At 33.6% G+C, this 19608-nt stretch overlaps 1 protein-coding gene across 1 annotated transcript; it reads right to left on the bottom strand.

Annotated features, from left to right (window-relative positions):
- Positions 1–734: 734 nt before the first annotated feature.
- On the bottom strand, positions 735–19337 carry LOC131938888 (multidrug resistance-associated protein 1-like). The gene is made up of 33 exons (XM_059297116.1): positions 19293–19337; positions 18824–18928; positions 17860–18042; positions 17333–17455; positions 16924–17052; positions 16202–16330; positions 15751–15812; positions 15448–15588; positions 14952–15149; positions 14059–14181; positions 13819–13876; positions 13549–13680; positions 13159–13347; positions 12848–12985; positions 12410–12556; positions 9751–9889; positions 9552–9615; positions 8854–8980; positions 8442–8618; positions 8090–8257; positions 7531–7711; positions 6896–7004; positions 6592–6709; positions 5922–6153; positions 5214–5524; positions 4757–4956; positions 4374–4497; positions 3784–3885; positions 3407–3550; positions 3110–3268; positions 2784–2950; positions 2251–2445; positions 735–2008 (listed from the first exon to the last, which is right to left on the bottom strand). Exons 2-33 carry the CDS (start codon positions 18884–18886, stop codon positions 1882–1884), a joined length of 4659 nt encoding a protein of 1552 aa, XP_059153099.1. The 5' UTR covers positions 18887–18928; positions 19293–19337; the 3' UTR covers positions 735–1881.
- Between the last annotated feature and the right edge of the window lie 271 nt (positions 19338–19608).

Consider the following 19608-nt stretch of genomic DNA (forward strand, 5'->3'; position numbering starts at 1 on the left):
ACTTGAGAAATGATGATTTGTCAGACACGCTCTCTACATATATATACACATAAATATGTATAAATATATAAAGTACTTGTAATATATGTGTATTTATATATATATATATATATATGTTAGTATAGCCTATATACATTAGTATAGCCTATATACATACACACCTATTTATATCTATGTGCGTTATATATTTTTACCCCAAGCTAGGTCTAATGCGAGTACAATAAAAAGCGAAAGGTGGTAGGGAGATAGTGCTATCTAACATCAGCAGGAAAACAAAGGGAAGTTACTGTGATTGAGCTATCTAACATCAGCAGGAAAACAAAGGGAAGTTACTGTGATTGAGCTATCTAACAGCAGGAAAACAAAGGGAAGTTACTGTGATTGAGCTATCTAACAGCAGGAAAACAAAGGGAAGTTACTGTGATTGAGCTATCTAACAGCAGGAAAACAAAGGGAAGTTACTGTGATTGAGCTATCTAACATTTACCTACAGGAAAACAAAGGGAAGTTACTGTGAAGTGTGTGAATAATCAACAATAATCTAGGCCAATATTTTTTTTTAATGAGTAAAAAAGATTAACCATCTTTAATTTTATATACAATTTTTGTTTGATGACCAATTTTTGTTTGATGACCAATTTTTGTTTGATGGCCAAGATTTGGTTGAAGTAAGTTCCCAAGTCTTAATAAAGTAAATGACACATTTAAAAAAACATTTTTTATTGTATGTATAAGAACAATGTAAACTGAGTTTAAAAACTTGGACTCATGGCCATTCATACATTGTGGAGTAAACAAAAAATAAAGAGGAAAACTAAAAACATGTTTTAAGTTCAAATTTTAGAACTTTAAAAAGGTTGACTATACCTCATTCTAATAAAAAGCATCCACACTTATAAGATCAACTGATAAATCAATTTATGTAAAATATGGATTAAATTGGTTTAATGTTTTGTGATTCACAATTCCGCTTATTTGCTTAAAATATTACACTTGTAGCGCTTAAAGATTATTTTTATCAACAAATGTGCACACAATTTTTAAATTTAAAAAAAAGTCAAATTTTCTTTCATATAATTTTGTCAATTTTAATAAAGGAAATTTTAAAAGTTTTATCAAAAGGTGCCTTCACTGTCATTTTTATTACAGCAGCTTGTACATAGCTATAAAAATGTAACAACCACTGGATTTTACACAAGTCTTGACAAAATTTGCTTATTTTTACTATCATTCTATACTAGCATGTAGGCCTACCATTTTTCTTTTAAAGGTTAAAACAACATTTTAACAAAACATATACCAAAATTTTAACATGCAAAGCATACACCAACATTTTGACATTTAAAGCACATTTTCCATAGCATATACCACACATGATAATAAATAGGCAAATGGTATCAGTGCCCTCACAAACTAAATGAGAAAAAAATAAAATAAATAAAAAAAAAAATAAAAAAAATATTGCATTAAAAAAACAGGTGTTTTTTTCTAAAACATGTTTTAAAAGTTGGCTCTCAGCCTAATGATATCACATTGTTTTTTTTAAAATGTCTTCAGAGAACAAATCAATACATTTCTTAAAACAGATTTTACTATCAGCTGTAACAACAATTCAGTATTTACTTTTCTTTAAAAGTAATAAACATATCTATTTTTAGACCATAACAAGTAAATTAAGTTGGCCTACAATTCAGAAGTTATTTTCTAGAAGTTTGTTTCAGCAAAAAGCTGGTTACATTAACTAATTAAAATGACAATCTTTAAATCCATACGAAGGATAAAAAAAAAATGTATAAAGGTAAAACATGTTAAAAGACCAGGATGACTTGATCAATTCTTGACATTAACAAACTTTTTTTCCCCACCAACATCAAGTTTTACCTAACCTGCTCTGTATGGGAGAAGATTTGCCTCCTTGACCATCCCATAAAATGTTGATCCTTTGTTGGTGAGGAGAGTTTCCACTGTACCATACTCTGCTATACTCCCATTGGCTAACACAAGAATCCTAAAATAAAAAGTATAATTTTTTTTTAATACAACAATTATATGAAAAGTATTTATAATTTTCAGATGAAAAAGGGTAACAATATTGCCATTCATCCCAATAGTTTAAAATCAACTGTTACCATTCAACATAGCAGATTAAGATAAGACAGGCCAACTATCAAAATCAGATGCTATCATTCACCACAGCCTTTTAAATCAAGACAGTACTATCAAATCCAGCAGTTTAAAATCAGATGTTACCTGTCATAATCCATTATGGTGTTAATTCTATGTGCCACAGTGAGCACCGTGCAGTTTTTAAAGCACAGCCGGATGGTTTCCTGGATGAGCCCATCCGTCTCCAGATCCACAGCTGCCGTAGCCTCGTCTAGGATTAAAATCTTGTTCTTCCTCAAGAGGCTTCTGGCCAAACAAACAAGCTGTCTCTGACCAACACTGAAAAAATAATGCAGTTAAATACTACCATATGTAAGAATTATTTTTAAAAAAAAGTTTATGAATATAAAACTTTATGAGTATAAAACTTGCCTTGAATTAAATTTCAAAGAAGAAAAAAAAAAAAAAAATTAGCAACATTTAACAAAAATGTAATTAACAAAAGAAATAATAAATTTGATTATAATTTGGTTATAGAATTATCTGTTTATTAAAATGAATTTCAAATTTTTATTAGTTAAACAGAATTGAAGTGATTTTTTTTTTGCCAACTTGAAATTACTAGATTTAAAAATTATTTTCTGACACCTGCAACATTCTTTGACCTACTGACCCACCTGAGATTGTGGCCTCCATCTTCACAAACATACAACAGGCCTCCAGGAAGGTCAAGGACTATGCTCTTCAGTTTGGCATGCTCCAGGCACGTCCAGATTTCAGTGTCAGAGTACACGTTAAATGGGTCAAGGTTGAATCGAAGAGTGCCAGAAAACAGCACTGGATCCTGCCGCAGTGATTAAAATAATTTTGAATAAAATAAATTTTTTTTAAAAATAATAAAAAATTTGATCATTTATATGCAAAACAAGAAATTTCTAAGAAAACATAATAACTGTCCGAGAAATAGTAACAATAACCACCAATTAAAGATTGTCAGAAATACCTGTGGGATGATTGTTATTCTTGATCTTAGGTCATGAAGTCCAACCTCAGCAATGTCTATTCCATCGATTATGATGCTACCTTCTGCTGATTCAATCATGCGGAACAGTGCCATAGATATTGAAGACTTGCCGGCACCTGTTCTACCTACAATACCAATCTGAAGGTAATTAAAACAAAAGTTTTAGAGGACATTTTTTGAAAAATAAAACAATGTAGGCCTTATGTGTGTGTTTAAACAGAATAAAACAATGTAGGCCCTATGTGTGTGTTAAAAAAATTTCAGAACATTTGTGACCTTTTCTCCACCTTTGATGTGACAGTTGATGTTGAGCAAAACTAGGTCAAGGTCAGGTCTGTATCTGGTACTGTATGACTGAAAGGTGATGTCACCTCTGCTTGGCCAATCAGATCTCAGTTGTGTGTAACTTTTCCAAGATGGCTGAATTTAAATATTTACAAACTTTATTACAATACAAAGCTTAATTTGAAGTTTACGGTCATGGGCAGGTGACCAGCCAAAATGCTAATTTCTAAACCTAATTCTATCATATTTAGTATGTAGTTATAACTTAAAGAGTTAAGCCTAAAAATAAAAAATTGCTGAAAAATTTCCAGCCGGTGCCATGGTGCAGTTTAAAATTAGTTAACATCAACATTAATTAATTAGTTCACCTCTTGTGGCAGCATGGAGTACTCAACAATCCTCTCCACTGACACAACATTACTCTCTAGCTGAGTGGCATTCTGTACCAGTTCATTCAAGGAGCTGGTCACCTAAATATCAGGTACAAGAATATTAGCTGGTCACCTAAATATGGGGTACAAGAATATTAGCTGGTCACCTAAATATTGGGTACAAGAATATTAGCTGGTCACCTAAATATGGGGTACAAGAATATTAGCTGGTCACCTAAATATGGGGTACAAGAATATTAGCTGGTCATCTAAATATGGGGTACAAGAATATTAGCTGGTCACCTAAATATAGGGTACAAGAATATTAGCTGGTCACCTAAATATGGGGTACAAGAATATTAGCTGGTCACCTAAATATAGGGTACAAGAATATTAGCTGGTCACCTAAATATGGGGTACAAGAATATTAGCTGGTCACCTAAATATGGGGTACAAGAGTAAATTAGAAAAGAAATTAGAAAATGTAAGCAGAAGAAAAAATTAGAAATTAGAATAGAATAAGATTTCTATAAGAAAAGAAGTGTAAATATTTAAAATAAAAGTTGACCCATCAAAACAAAGCTAACCTGAAGAGCATATGAGATGGACAATCCTACAAGACTTCCAGTCAAACTGTCTGTCACTACAGCCAACAAGGCTGCTGATGCCACTATCACATTACCCAACAGCTCCAGTCTAATGCGGATCCATCTAAAGAAAAAGTCATGGAATAATCTTTATTTAGAATACATTTATTTGCATTAAATATTATTACTTCAATTGTTATGTCATATTTGATTCCCAGCAAAACTGCAAAGGGAGCCATATATAATTTACATTTAAAAAAAAAAGGATTTTACTTTTTGATAAAAGGAATATTAGATTATAATTCATTTCTGTTTTTATATGCACTAGGAGTTACATTTAGGGAGTTTGGACTATAAAAGTTTGGACGAAATCTTATCTGTACCTGCTAGCTGAAGTGAAAGTGTAAATATAAGCATTGTTGACGTCAACTCTTTTCTGTGACTCCCTAGAAAACCTGTCGACAGCATTAAATGCTCGGATGGTGCTTACGCCAGTCAGGGTTTCGTTAAAGTGAGAATAAATTGGTGAACGTGTGGTCGATTCATTTCGTCGCAGCTGTCTAGAAGTTGGAATGTAAAGTTTCTGGGGAAAAATGCATCAGTAATTAAGTACCTAATCAGCATTTAAACAGGGACATAACTGTTTTATTTCAATGCGAATATCAACTCCTTTTAATTACAATACAAATATTTCAGTAATTAACTCAAGAAATTTAATGTAAACTAAGTTTTACAACAGAAATGCCATTAAAAAGATTATTTCTGTTAACTATTTCAAATTAAAGTTCTCTAGTAAAAACGATTATGTAAGAAAAAAATTAATAGGCTAAAACGACATACCTGAAGTAAATAATAAATGATGACCACAGGAAAGATAGCCGCCACAAACAATGGGGTGGTGTACGAGATGACAACCACCACACTCAAGACAGTAAACAGTTGCTGGCTGAACATCCTGACCAATCGCGGCATCGTGCTATCTACCATGTCCACATCTCTAGAGAACCTGTTCAGGATCCTCCCCACTGGCGTTGTGTCGAAGAATTTCATTGGCTGGTGCATGATATTCTCTAGGAGGTCATCGTGAAGATGCTTTGAGGCCTCGACCATTCTCAGATAAATGGTGCTTACAAATCCAAGGGCACACAATGCTGAAATCAGAATTTAAAAATTGTTTGGTAGAAATTTTAAATTTACTCATTCTTTTTAGTTAGCTTTAAATTGAAACATACAGATATTTGGAATAAATATTTTTTTCCATTATTTTTTAAAATATGTAAAAAAAAAAAAGAAATAAAAAAATTAGGCTCCTCTCATTCTGACCCAGCTGTCATACAGGTGAAGAGATCAGGCCAATGCACTAAGTTTTACTGTCCCCAAATCAAGTCTGGTACCTAACTAAGCTAAGTGCTCTGGAACATTCTATAGACTTGAGCCAAAGACATGAGATTGGATCAGTAAGATTATCAAGCATACACTCAATGCATTCACAAACCATAAGCTTCAAGTCACGCTGCAAATATTGAGCAACTAAAAATTTTCAATTACCTTGGACAAAGCCAAGAGCACTGTACACCAATACATAGGTGAAAGTCCTTGACCTATACAGATCTGTGTCCACCAAGGTTTTGTTCCTCAGACAAGGGTCATCTGTCCAGATGGACAATAAGATGCTGGCCCCCACACCAACACTCTGGTAACCCAGCAACAGAAACAGCAGCATCAGTGCAAACCAAGGTCCAAATGCTTTTAAGAAATGACAGATGACAAAAAATTTCACCTGAAACCGTAAAAAAAAATAGAAAATGGAAGCTGAATTACGATGAATAGTGCAAGATTAAATTACATTAACCCTGTGCTAAATTTCTTAACAGCAATATGAATTATGCTCAATGTGCTGGCAGTAATTGTTAGGTTAGGTTGATCGGTTACCACAACTTAAGCTGTAAATAAAGTGGAGAGTTCTAGATTTCCTTTCCTATCAGTTTCTTCCAGGCATCTCTTCAGGGGAAATTATATAGATGATATATACTTTACTAGTGTCCCAATCCCACCCCCCCCTCGCCTGAAATTACCACGAGCCCCCAACCGGATAAAAAAGTCTGAAAGAAACAGTTTCTTTTGCTCAGGTCTAGTACCCATTAGACCCCCCCTCCCCTAACTAGTAAGATCGCCATGCAAGGCCCTCTAACCTCACAGACTCAAAACAATTTATTACCTTTCCGGTTTCTGATTTCTCTTCTTCAACCAACAGATTTTCTGGCTTGCTTAAAATAGATTCACCACTTTGTCCTTCAAACTTTGATGAATGCGTGACTGAATCTATAAAACTTTGGCTAAAAACAGAAACCATCAACAAAATAAAGGTTATTTCTATTCAATTCAATTCTCTTTATGAATTTGGTTGGCTTACATTAATTTATACCAGCGTATAATGGATATAAAGGATATAATAGTGATATAGGATAAGATAGGGGTGGAAAATGTTGAGTTTCTGGGAGTAAAAAACATTAAAATGTTACCGTCTGACTCTTCGTTGCCTCCTTGGTCTTTCTTCCTCATCAGCAGACGTGAGTCCATCAGAAGTGACACTGTCAACTCTCTTCCACATTTCATTCCGGATGAAACTGACTGAAATGTTTATTGTAGCCTTATAAAATATTGAAACCTTAAACATTCTAAATAAAAATAATGGAAATTACAATTTCTAACACACAAAAAAATTTGAAATTGAAGTGTGATTGTAGGCCGAGGTACCGTAAAGTTTATTCTTGTGATCTACAAACTGCCAGATAATTAAATTGGCAGCAAAATAAATTGGCAGCAAAATAAATTGGCAGCAAAATAAATTGGCAGCAAAATAAATTGGCAGCAAAATAAATTGGCAGCAAAATAAATTGGCAGCAAAATAAATTGGCAGCAAAAGAAATTGGCAGCAAAAGAAATTGGCAGAAAAAGAAATTGGCAGAAAAAGAAATTGGCAGAAAAAGAAATTGGCAGAAAAAGAAATTGGCAGAGAAAGAAATTGGCAGAGAAATAAATTAGCAGAGAAATAAATTAGCAGAGAAATAAATTAGCAGAGAAATAAATTAGCAGAGAAATAAACTGCCAGAGAATAGATCTGTTTTTTTACCCTGGCCAAGAAAAACCTACTCACTTTCAGGGTCAGTGACCTCATCATCGTCCAGCAAGTAATTTTTAAGAAATTGAGCAAAAGGCCCATCTCTCCTCAACAGGTCCTCATAGCTTCCTGTCTGCAGGACATGACCCCAGTGTAGGACAATGATCTGATCTACCATGGGAAGCCAGTGGACACCATGGGTCACCAGAACACGGGTCTGCTCAGAAGAGGTTGGTAGGTTACAAGCAATTGATAGAAATATTTTTCTTCTCAATATAACTGATATGTATTTCAACAAAATTATGCCGATATAAGTAAAGTTCAAACAAGAAAGGTAAGAATTATTCATTGTGCAAGCTAGATCTAGATTCAAATGCTGATCCTGCATAATGTTTTTGAAAAACTAGAAACCTCAGAAACAAAATTTAACAAAAAAGTTGTAATTCGTTTACAACTACAGGAGGCCTCCAAACTATCTCTGTCATGGTACATTTACAAATTCATAATTTACAATTATTATAATCAAGAAATGAATAAAAAGCAGATTTAAGCATAATGTAAAAAAAACTGAAGTAAAAAACAAAACAAACGAGACCTTATGCTTGAGTAGCCCACTGTTGCTGATGACGTTCTTAAAGATGTGTTTGCCTACTAGGGTGTCTACAGCACTGAGTGGATCATCAAACAAATACACGCTAGCATCGCTGTACACAGCTCGGGCCAGTGAGATGCGTTGTTTCTGTCCTCCACTTAGGTTGGTGCCCTGACAAAAAGATTAGACAATGACTGTTAGTGTTAGTGGACTTCACCAATTTAAATATTTATTTTAGCTGGCGTACATTTATTTAAATTTAAATATTTGTACAACTATACATACAAACTAAATGTCCAAAAATATAAATCAAATGTAATCTTGTAAAAATGAAAAAAAAAAATTCTGATCTTACATGTTCTCCAATTTCAGCATTTTCACCTCCATTTAAAACCTCCAGGTCGTGTTTTAAAGCACAAGCTTTCAACACTCTGGAGTAACGGGAGTTATTGTAATGCTGCTCAAATATTATGTTCTGTTTTATTGTTTTATTTTGTATCCATGCCCGCTGGGGCACATATGCCACACTGCCCTAGAAGCAAGAAAACAAAAAAATTAATGCCTTTCTTAAAAACTAATATATGTAGGCTTATTGCAGAGAGATAACTTTAAAATTTGTTGACATGTAAATTATTTATAACATTTTGAAACTAAAATACACAGACTAATATTTAGTTTACATTGAAAGAAAGGAAAAATGTCCTCTAACACAAAAAAACTAGGTAGACAAATGACTTTAAAGGACAAGGGAGACAAAAGTTGCTTACCCTGACAGTAACCTCCCCTGCAGTTTTCTCCATCTCACCAAGAATGGCAGACAACAAAGAAGATTTCCCTGCACCCATCTGGCCCACAACAGCAACAAGCTTGCCTTCAGGGATTGTCAAGTCTATACTAATGTGGTAGAATTGTAGTAAAATTGTCAAGTCTATACTAATGTGGTAGAATTGTAGTAAAATTGTCAAGTCTATACTAATGTGGTAGAATTGTAGTAAAATTGTCAAGTCTATACTAATGTGGTAGAATTGTAGTAAAATTGTCAAGTCTATATTAATGTAATACAAACCATGAATATCTTTGTCAAGTCTATACTAATAAAAATTATAATCATTAAAATAGATATTTAGTTGGTAAAGTTCCCTCTTGAATCTGACATTATATATTATATGGGTCAAGTGAAGTAGAGTTCATCTGTTTCTGTTACCTTTGCATATGCTGGAATAATGTTGTGAGCAGTATGCCAAGCTGCCTTTACTTTCCCTAAAGTGAGTCAGGTACCTATCAGAGCTGGGTGGACTCGGGGACAGAACTTTAAGTGAGATTTGAACTCTAGACTTTCTGGTTAGTAGACGTATGCTCCGCAATTCGACCACACCATTCCATAATTTAAATACTTGAAGAAATTTAAATTGTACATTAAGGAAGACAATTTTGGACTTTAACAAATCTATTTGAAAAGTCTCACCTTTTTAGCACAGGTGGCATTGTTTTATCCCAGTAAAAAGTTCCATTTGAAATAGTGACTGCATCTAAAGGTGTAAAAATTATCTACAATTAACCTTTGCAACAATGTAATGTTCCTGCTAAGCATTAAAACTAATAGAACAGGAATTTTAAAACATTTCTTTCAGTACAAGACTAATTAAGAAAATTGAATTATTTACTTTTGCCAGATCGGAGGTGCAGATTTCGACCTTGACCCTCATAGCAAGATTTCTCATTGACGTTTTCCTTAGAAATTACATTAGTGTTAAGGTCTGGACTGCAAAGGTACTCTTCAATCCTACTTATAGATACATGGACCTGCAATCATTCAACTTATAGATACATGGACCTGAAATCATTCAACTTATAGATACATGGACCTGAAATCATTCAACTTATAGATACATGGACCTGAAATCATTCAATTTATGGATACATGGACCTGCAATCATTCAATTTATGGATACATGGACCTGCAATCATTCAACTTATAGATACATGGACCTGAAATAATTCAACTTATAGATACATGGACCTGCAATCATTCAATTTATGGATACATGTACCTGCAATCATTCAATTTATGGATACATGGACCTGCAATCATTCAACTTATAGATACATGGACCTGAAATAATTCAACTTATAGATACATGGACCTGCAATCATTCAATTTATGGATACATGGACCTGCAATCATTCAACTTATAGATACATGGACCTGCAATCATTCAATTTATGGATACATGGACCTGCAATCATTCAACTTATAGATACATGGACCTGAAATCATTCAACTTATAGATACATGGACCTGAAATCATTCAACTTATAGATACATGGACCTGCAATCATTCAACTTATAGATACATGGACCTGCAATCATTCAATTTATAGATACATGGACCTGAAATCATTCAATTTATGGATACATGTACCTGCAATCATTCAATTTATGGATACATGTACATGAAATCATTCAACTTATAGATACATGGACCTGCAATCATTCAATTTATGGATACATGGACCTGCAATCATTCAATTTATGGATACATGGACCTGCAATCATTCAATTTATGGATACATGTACCTGCAATCATTCAATTTATGGATACATGTACATGAAATCATTCAACTTATAGATACATGGACCTGCAATCATTCAATTTATGGATACATGGACCTGCAATCATTCAATTTATAGATACATGGACCTGCAATCATTCAATTTATGGATACATGGACCTGCAATCATTTAATTTATGGATACATGTATATGAAATCATTCAACTTATAGATACATGGACCTGAAATCATTCAACTTATAGATACATGGACCTGCAATCATTCAACTTATAGATACATGGACCTGCAATCATTCAATTTATGGATACATGTACATGAAATCATTCAACTTATAGATACATGGACCTGCAATCATTCACCTTATAGATACATGGACCTGCAATCATTTAACTTATAGATACATGGACCTGCAATCATTTAACTTATAGATACATGGACCTGCAATCATTCAACTTATAGATACATGGACCTGCAATCATTCACCTTATAGATACATGGACCTGCAATCATTCACCTTATAGATACATGGACCTGAAATCATTCAACTTATAGATACATGGACCTGCAATCATTCACCTTATAGATACATGTACCTGAAATCATTCAACTTATAGATACATGGACCTGCAATCATTCAATTTATGGATACATGTACATGAAATCATTCAACTTATAGATACATGGACCTGAAATCATTCAACTTATAGATACATGGACCTGCAATCATTCAATTTATGGATACATGTACATGAAATCATTCAACTTATAGATACATGTACCTGAAATCATTCAACGTATAGATACATGTACCTGAAATCATTCAACTTATAGATACATGGACCTGCAATCATTCAATTTATGGATACATGTACATGAAATCATTCAACTTATAGATACATGGACCTGAAATCATTCAACTTATAGATACATGTACCTGAAATCATTCAATTTATGGATACATGTACATGAAATCATTCAACTTATAGATACATGGACCTGAAATCATTCAACTTATAGATACATGTACCTGAAATCATTCAACATATAGATACATGGACCTGAAATCATTTAACTTATAGATACATGGACCTGAAATCATTTAACTTATAGATACATGGACCTGAAAAAATTCAACTTATAGATACATGGACCTAAAATCTTTCAACTTATAGATACATGGACCTGAAATAATTTAACTTATAGATACATGGACCTAAAATCTTTCAACTTATAGATACATGGACCTGAAATAATTTAACTTATAGACAGTTTCTTCCAGGCATCTCTTCGGGACACCCCCCCCCCACCCAGAACCAAATGGAATTTAATTAACAGTGTCCGCCCCCCCCCCCCCCCCCCCCCCCCCCCGGAGAAAAAGTCTGGAAGAAACATGGCTTATAGATACATGCACCTGAAATAATTTAAAGTTGAATAATTTATAAAATAAAACATGCACAAAAGGAAAACACTAAAACAAGACACAATTTATATGAAATGCTCATTTTAAATGCACTAAGATGAGGATAATGTAGATATTTCTAGTGATTTACACTTTGAGCCAAGCTACCCTTTTTGTCAGCTAGCACCAGTGTCAGTGCTGCTGTTTTTGCTGTATGAGCATTGCAGTAGCCTTTGTCAGCCTAAGCCAAGAGGGAATATTCAAGTGACTTGTGTGATTGACCATGTATCAACCACACACAAAACCCATACAATTTTTAGTTAGCTTTCTTCAAGAAGTTCTTCACTCACTGAGATGAGATCTGATATTATAGCTGCCAGTTTGTTCATGGGGTTGGCCAAAATGTTGAACAGGATAAGCGAAACAAAGGCAGTGTTGGAATCAAAGCTTCGATGACTTGAGGCATAGATACAGCTAATAAAAGTAACTGTTGTCATCTAAAGAGATAAAAAAATAAAAAAAATATTAAAATCTGGCCACTCACCCATAATTTCAAAAAAATATGTTAACAGATATTATAAAAAATGTAGTTAGCTCTTTACTAAATCACATGTTTAACAGTCATGTTGCAAGGGGAAAAAAGTGAGTTTTAAAGATATAAAAGTCATTCAGAGTTAACACTATCAGTGTTGAGTTTAAATCATGAGCTGTGTAGGAGTTTTTCTATTGTGTCTGTAAGGCTAATGTCACATCTATTTTGGCCTTCTGCCAAGTACTTAATGTCTTACCAACACAGGGGAACAGAGCCAGGTGAAGACATTGATCACATTCAGTATGGCTGCAGACTTCAGTAGAGTCATCTCCCTTGATCTCAAGGACCTGACCTTGTGGACGAATGAATTCTCCCATGTGTACATTTTCACCACCTTCAGAACAAGGGAATCAAATGGTGCATACAGCAGGAGGACATTTTTACAGTTATCACTTATTAAGTATAATTAAATAAATTTAAACGAACTGCCCTTTCCCAAACAAAACTAATAAAACCACATTAACTTTGAGGCATCAAGAAATTACTAGCCAATATTGGCTATCAGACCTTTATAGCAGTCAAGATCTCATTCATCAGTCGAATTCTTTCATCCTTAACATCCAGCTGTTTCCACTGAATTCTCTTGGCCAGAATTAAGATCTTAGCATTCAGTGGGATCAGTGCTATTATTAGAACTACACCAGCAAGGGAGGAAACTCCCAAAGTTCTGTACAGGAAGTAGAAAGCTATGCTAATCTGAGAACAAAGTATACACATTTTAGTACTTGTGTTAATATATTCAGCTGAAATACATACAAAAGAACTTGAAACAAAATTGTTCTTCATTTCAATTTTTATAGAAGCTTAAAAAAACTAATACATAGTATTAAAATGTAGGCCTATAAACAATTTTAAGCCAGAACATTATGCAAATTGGTGATACCAATACTAAAATACCTGGAACGGGGCGGAGGTCACAATGTACAGATTAGAGGTCACATCCTGCAGTATCTGACAGTCTATGGCCATCAGGTTCATAATTTTACCAATGGTGTACTTTCTCTTGGTTTCAGTGTTCATAGCCAGAGACTGGGCAAGGGAAGTAATTTTTGTATTTTACATGTTTTTACAGTTCATAACACAAAGTTATTGAGTAAAATTGTCAGCAAAAAAATTCAAGAAGTAAAAATAAATTATTATCATGGAATTTCCATCAAATAAGCATACCTTTTTATACACAGCAGCTATTAAAGCAGTTCTTACTTTCATTCCAACATTAGCTCCCCTGAAAGATAGTAAAAAAAATTTACCTTACAAAGCTTGTAATGGGCTACATACATATTTTAGTAATTTCAAAGCTTAGGATAGGAGAACATTTTATTTAATGATAATTAACATAATTACAAATAAGAGTCTAGTTAATCAACATAATTAGGAATAAGAATTCTGATTAATCAACATAATTACCTATAAGAGTTCTGGTTGAAGAGCAGCGAGTAGATAAATGCCACCAGAAAAAAACAAACCACCAGAGCATAACCGTGCCACTTGATGTGATCCTTCTTTGTCTGGACAAAGTTGATCAGCTGGCTAGAAAACAAAATTTGGGAGGGATGATCTTAGAACACACAAAATTTGTCCATATAAAATTGATGGGTGGGATGTCCACAGACTTGTAGAAATTAGTTTAAAAAATAATACACCGATCCCCTAGTGCTATCCCATCTACTGGAACCCATTTAAACAGTCACTAGAACAATAACATTTTAATAATTTTATTGACAGGCTGAGTATAATAGATGCAGTTTTCTTTATTGTTACTCAAACTGATGACTTTGATTTTACAATGAAATGGTTTATTTTGTATTAAAACTTAACTCGGTAACTTGATAAAATTCTGTTTACTTTGCATTTACTGAGTTTACTTTGTAATTACACTGTTAACTTTTTACTTGTTTACTTTGTAATTAAACTGATGACTTTAGAATGAAATAGTTTATTTTGTAATAAAACTTAATTTTATAACTTAAAGAACCGTTTAATTTGTAGTTAATGAACCAAATGTTGATATTGTAATGAATAACTCCTCAATTGGTGAGTACAGGCAGCACAAACAGTGTATCTGCAACAAGCCTAATGGAATGAACTAAATGTTGACATTGTAATGATTAACTCCTCACTTGGTGAGTACAGGTAACACAAATAATGTGTCTGCCACAAGCCGAATGGCATGAACTAAATGTTGACATTGTAATGATTAACTCCTCACTTGGTGAGTACAGGCAGCACAAACAACAGTGTCTGCAACAAGCCTAATGGCATGAACTAAATGTTGACATTGTAATAAAATAATTCCTTACTTGGTGAGTACAGGTAACACAAACAACAGTGTGTCTGCCACAAGCCTAATGGCGTGAGCCCTCAGCAGGTCAGGGGCGTAGGTTTTAAACAATGTCCGGCACAGTGAAGGCTTGTGTTTCACTTCCTTCTGGACGTCTGCTGCCAGAAGTGACGTCTGCTCTGACACATCTTGTAAGAAACTTTTTGTCTTAAGACACCTGGGACAAAAAAAAAATTTAGAAAAAGTTTCTGATTACTAATTTGTTGAAACCAAAGGTAAGTTATGAATTTAGGATTTACTCATTCTTTAGGTGCACTGTAAAATTTATTGACATACTTATTCTTTTGGTACACTATAAAATTTAGGATTTACTCATTCTTTAGGTGCACTGTAAAATTTATTGACATACTTATTCTTTTGGTACACTATAAAATATAGGATTTACTCATTCTTTAGGTGCACTGTAAAATTTATGACACTTATTTTTTCGATGCACTAAAAAATTGATGACATACTCATTCTTTCGGTGCACTCTAAAACTTTCTGAATCCCAGTGGTCTTGGAAATCTGGCACAACTTGAGCAGACTTGAAGTGTTGTGGTAATTCCCAGATATCCTCAGGACTCAATGACTGTCTGAAACCCTTCCATATGTAACTAGAAGAAAAGATGCCAATTTGACGAGTTTATTTTAATTAAAGTTAAGTTAAGTTCTGTTTTCAAACCTGACATAAAAAGAGATACTTTTATTAAATGTTTTTTTTTTTTTATTTTAAAATGAGTTCGATTTAATCTAAAAAAAAAAGGAGTAAAAAATACCTTGTCATCCAGTGGAATGTCAACTTTGACGGGAATGATGCTGTGAGTTCAGGACATGTTTTCTGAGAATTTATGGGAAGAAAATTCTTTTTCACTTTTTGATGAATTTTACAAAAACAACTATTCAAAGCAACAATTCAGGTTTTAGGTTTTCAAATTAAGTAGGCATGGTATTTTTTTTTAGAAGGGTATTGGTGGGGTTGGAAATAATTTTCTTTTTTCTTTTATACAACCACAACAGCTGATAGCAAATAAACTGTCAAAGGGAAATAACCTAGGTATATTTAAAAATGAAAGGTAATTTATGTTATTTAGTTTACTGATAGATAATCATGTCATTTAGTTACATATTTTAGTAAAACACATTTTTAGGCAGTGATTCACTTACTTCTACTTAAAAACTAAATTAATTGTAGATCTAGAAGTTTTAAAAACAAAACGTCAAACACACCTTTGTGGAGTTATCAAGTGGATATTTGTGTGTCAGGGATTCTGATTTAAAACTCATTAGAAACTGAATTAAAACCAGCCCATATGCCACGCTGAGAATATCAAACTGAATATTTTCTTGGCTGTAGATCTGTAAAATTGATCAAGTTTCTCATTAGTTATTGAAGAACATAAATTCTGATGAAGTAGCAACACACATTCTTAATAAAATATTTGTCTAATGTAGCCCTGCAGAGAAAAAAATATCTTGAAAGAAACACTGAATATATTAGAACTAGATTCTAGATCTTCTGGGTTAAAATGGGTATATCATTTCAATATTTACTTAATGAATCAATATTTATTATTTAATAGCCAAATAGCAGGCAATGATGATATAATAATAATATACTGATTAATATAGAATATATATTATTTATTATAATATATATGCCTAATATATAATTATTTATTATATTATAAGTTATAGTCTATAACTATTACTATACTATAATTTATGCCATTATATTTAATTATAATAATTTATATTATAATTTTTAATTTCTGTTGTGTACCACTATCATCATCCTCATTAATTTAAAATTTAAAGTTAAAGCTAAGAAATATAAACATTATTCTTAGTCAGCTACAAGGGGCACCATTGAAAAATCAGTTTACATTTTGCTGTGATGAACATTCGAAAATAAAAAAATTAAAACAATAATAATAACACAAATTTCTTACTTTTAGCACCAGAAAACTGTAAACAGGTACCACGTGACAGACAGAACTCAGCAACCAAAATATAAACAAAAGGCAAGGGGAGGTCAGGCCAGCTTTCCTGGAACTTCTGGTCAAATAGGCCACCAGTGACTATAAATAAAATGTGGCAGATAAATGCTATCTAGTATAATGTGCATTCTATTACAATATCAATAAGTGGGCCAATACTAGTTTTTTTTGTAAGTATTACTGATGAAGTATTAAAAAAACAAAAAAGAATACTACATTATGAAAATATTTAAAACCAGAACTTAAAATTAATTTTAAAGTTACCTCTTGTAAGTTTGTTAGAGCGTACGTTTAATAGTATAAAATGTTGATTGTCCAACAGTTGCTAAAGTTTTTCATATACTTAATTCGCCTAACTTACATAAGAGACCGCTGTCAGAGAACTCGACACATAGACAGCCCTAGCGGGAAGCGTGGCTTGGTCAGACAGTGCAGTGACGATAGCGTTGGCGATAGACAGGACAGCTAACAGCACAGACACAACCTGATGGAAATATTTCGTTTGGCTTTATTTTAAGTTAAGAATCTGGCAATGGTTGGTTTATATTTAGTAAAATAATGTTTTCAAAATATTGTGTAACTTTATATACAATTTTAAAACTCGTCATTTTCATTTATATAAGTATTTTCTTAAAGTTGTTTACTAGCTTGCCAACTTTTTCTATTCAACTAATTTATCATGGAAACTAAAGGAGCTGAAGCTAGTACCGGTATTTCCATTTCCCAAATGTACCATTCTGTTTGTGTTGGAGTAGCTCTACTAAAACGTTTACTTCAGTCGTCAAACAAAAACATTTTGCCTAAAAACAAATTCTGTACTAAAACCTACAGTGATTGTCTTCCCTTAGCAAGTTCCATTATCCAAACTTTCGCATTTAGCCTACTTACAATTTTTAAACTGTTAAATTTGCTGTTTCCAATCTTGAAGAAGTCCGGGGGGTGGTGGCGGATGTACCAGACGTGTACGGGTAGGGTCAGCCAGACCCAGACACACGGGACCAGTGGCAGCACAGTCCACTGGAAACACTGGGTCAGCTGGGGCCACGTGCTGTTTACCAGACGATTCGTGTCCTACGGTACGACAAAAACGTCCTTCACTTAAAGGTTAAAGTTCACATTAGTCCTACATGGATTGAATACGTCTTAAACTCTAAGTAAACAATTGGTTAAATTAAAAACACGTGTTAGTAAGGTTACATTTATCATTAAAATAATGTCAATCACGCAGACTCCTGAACCACAGTTGTTAGGCCTATGATACACTCATGTACACACACCACAGACAAGAACGCTAACTCTGTTACTTTACATTCAACCCTTCAGCCATATGATCTCCATGAATAGTTCGATGTAGATTTCGCATTAGCATAAATGACTTGATTGGTGTTTGCACACTAGAATAAAGGTATAGCGGGTCAGAGGTCAAGGTATAGCGGGTCAGAGGTCAAGGTATAGCGGGTCAGAGGTCAAGGTATAGCGGCAACTATCACATCGAGTGATGGACATCACATAAGGGTCGTCAATAAATGTTACATTCCACTTGCAACACCGCTGGCACCACTGATAACACTGACGCAACTGACAGCAACAATGACAACAACAATGACACCACCAACAACACCACTGACAACACCACTGAATACACTGACACCACTCACATCAACACTGACACAACACTGACACCACTAAATACAACGAAACCACTGACAACAACAATGACACAACTGATAACAACAATGACACCACTGACAACAACAATGACACCACTGACAACAACAATGACACAACTGATAACAATGACACTACTGACAACAACAATGACACCACTGACAACAACAATGACACCACTTACCCACAACGATTCATTTCGACACAAAAATTTCTGGACCGCATCCATTTTTAGCACGTCACTCATGTAGACAGTACCAATCCACAATAGACACCATTTTTGATACACCTAACTGGAAGAGTTGTTGTCACTTTAGTTTAAAAATCAGATAAAATACGACAGGCATTAGTAGGCCTATATGACTCCCAGTATGTGAATAAAATAAAATCTTTATCTAGAACACCGGCAGTAAGTTTATCAGATCTATTTTAATTTATGTTTTATTATTCTAAAAATAGAGTTCTGAAATTTCTTAAAAATCATGGTAATTTAGAGTAAAATACACGAAACCAAACACACGCTTTAAAAGGATAAATTACAATACAAGTAGTTAATCAGTTTAATTTTAAAAAATCTGAAAATCACAATAATCGGACACGATTTTTAAAAGTATTTAGAACAAATAATAGAATTAATTTAAAAATATAGTCACCAAAGCGCTAGTCGGCGATGCGATGAGCTATGGGTTTACTTTGTGGCACATGTTTATAAAATTTCACGCATCAAGTTGAAGAAAACTATACCGTTCTGAGGTAAAATATACGCAAAGAGTAAAGCTTAACACTGTCGATCAGCGTTCCACTATTCCACTGTTTAAAACACAGTTGCTACAAGAGGATACAAATTAGGGTACATATGTTGGGTACAACCAAGTAAAATATTTTCAGGCAGATCACAAAGTTCTAGAAAATTCCGTTACGTAATCGCCCTTCAACTGTTAACACCTTGCTTCCAGTCCGTTACTAGAA

The sequence above is a fragment of the Physella acuta genome, unplaced genomic scaffold, assembly GCF_028476545.2.
Source record: "Physella acuta isolate Inbredline_101_S28 unplaced genomic scaffold, ASM2847654v3 ptg000017l, whole genome shotgun sequence".
NCBI lineage: Eukaryota > Metazoa > Mollusca > Gastropoda > Physidae > Physella > Physella acuta.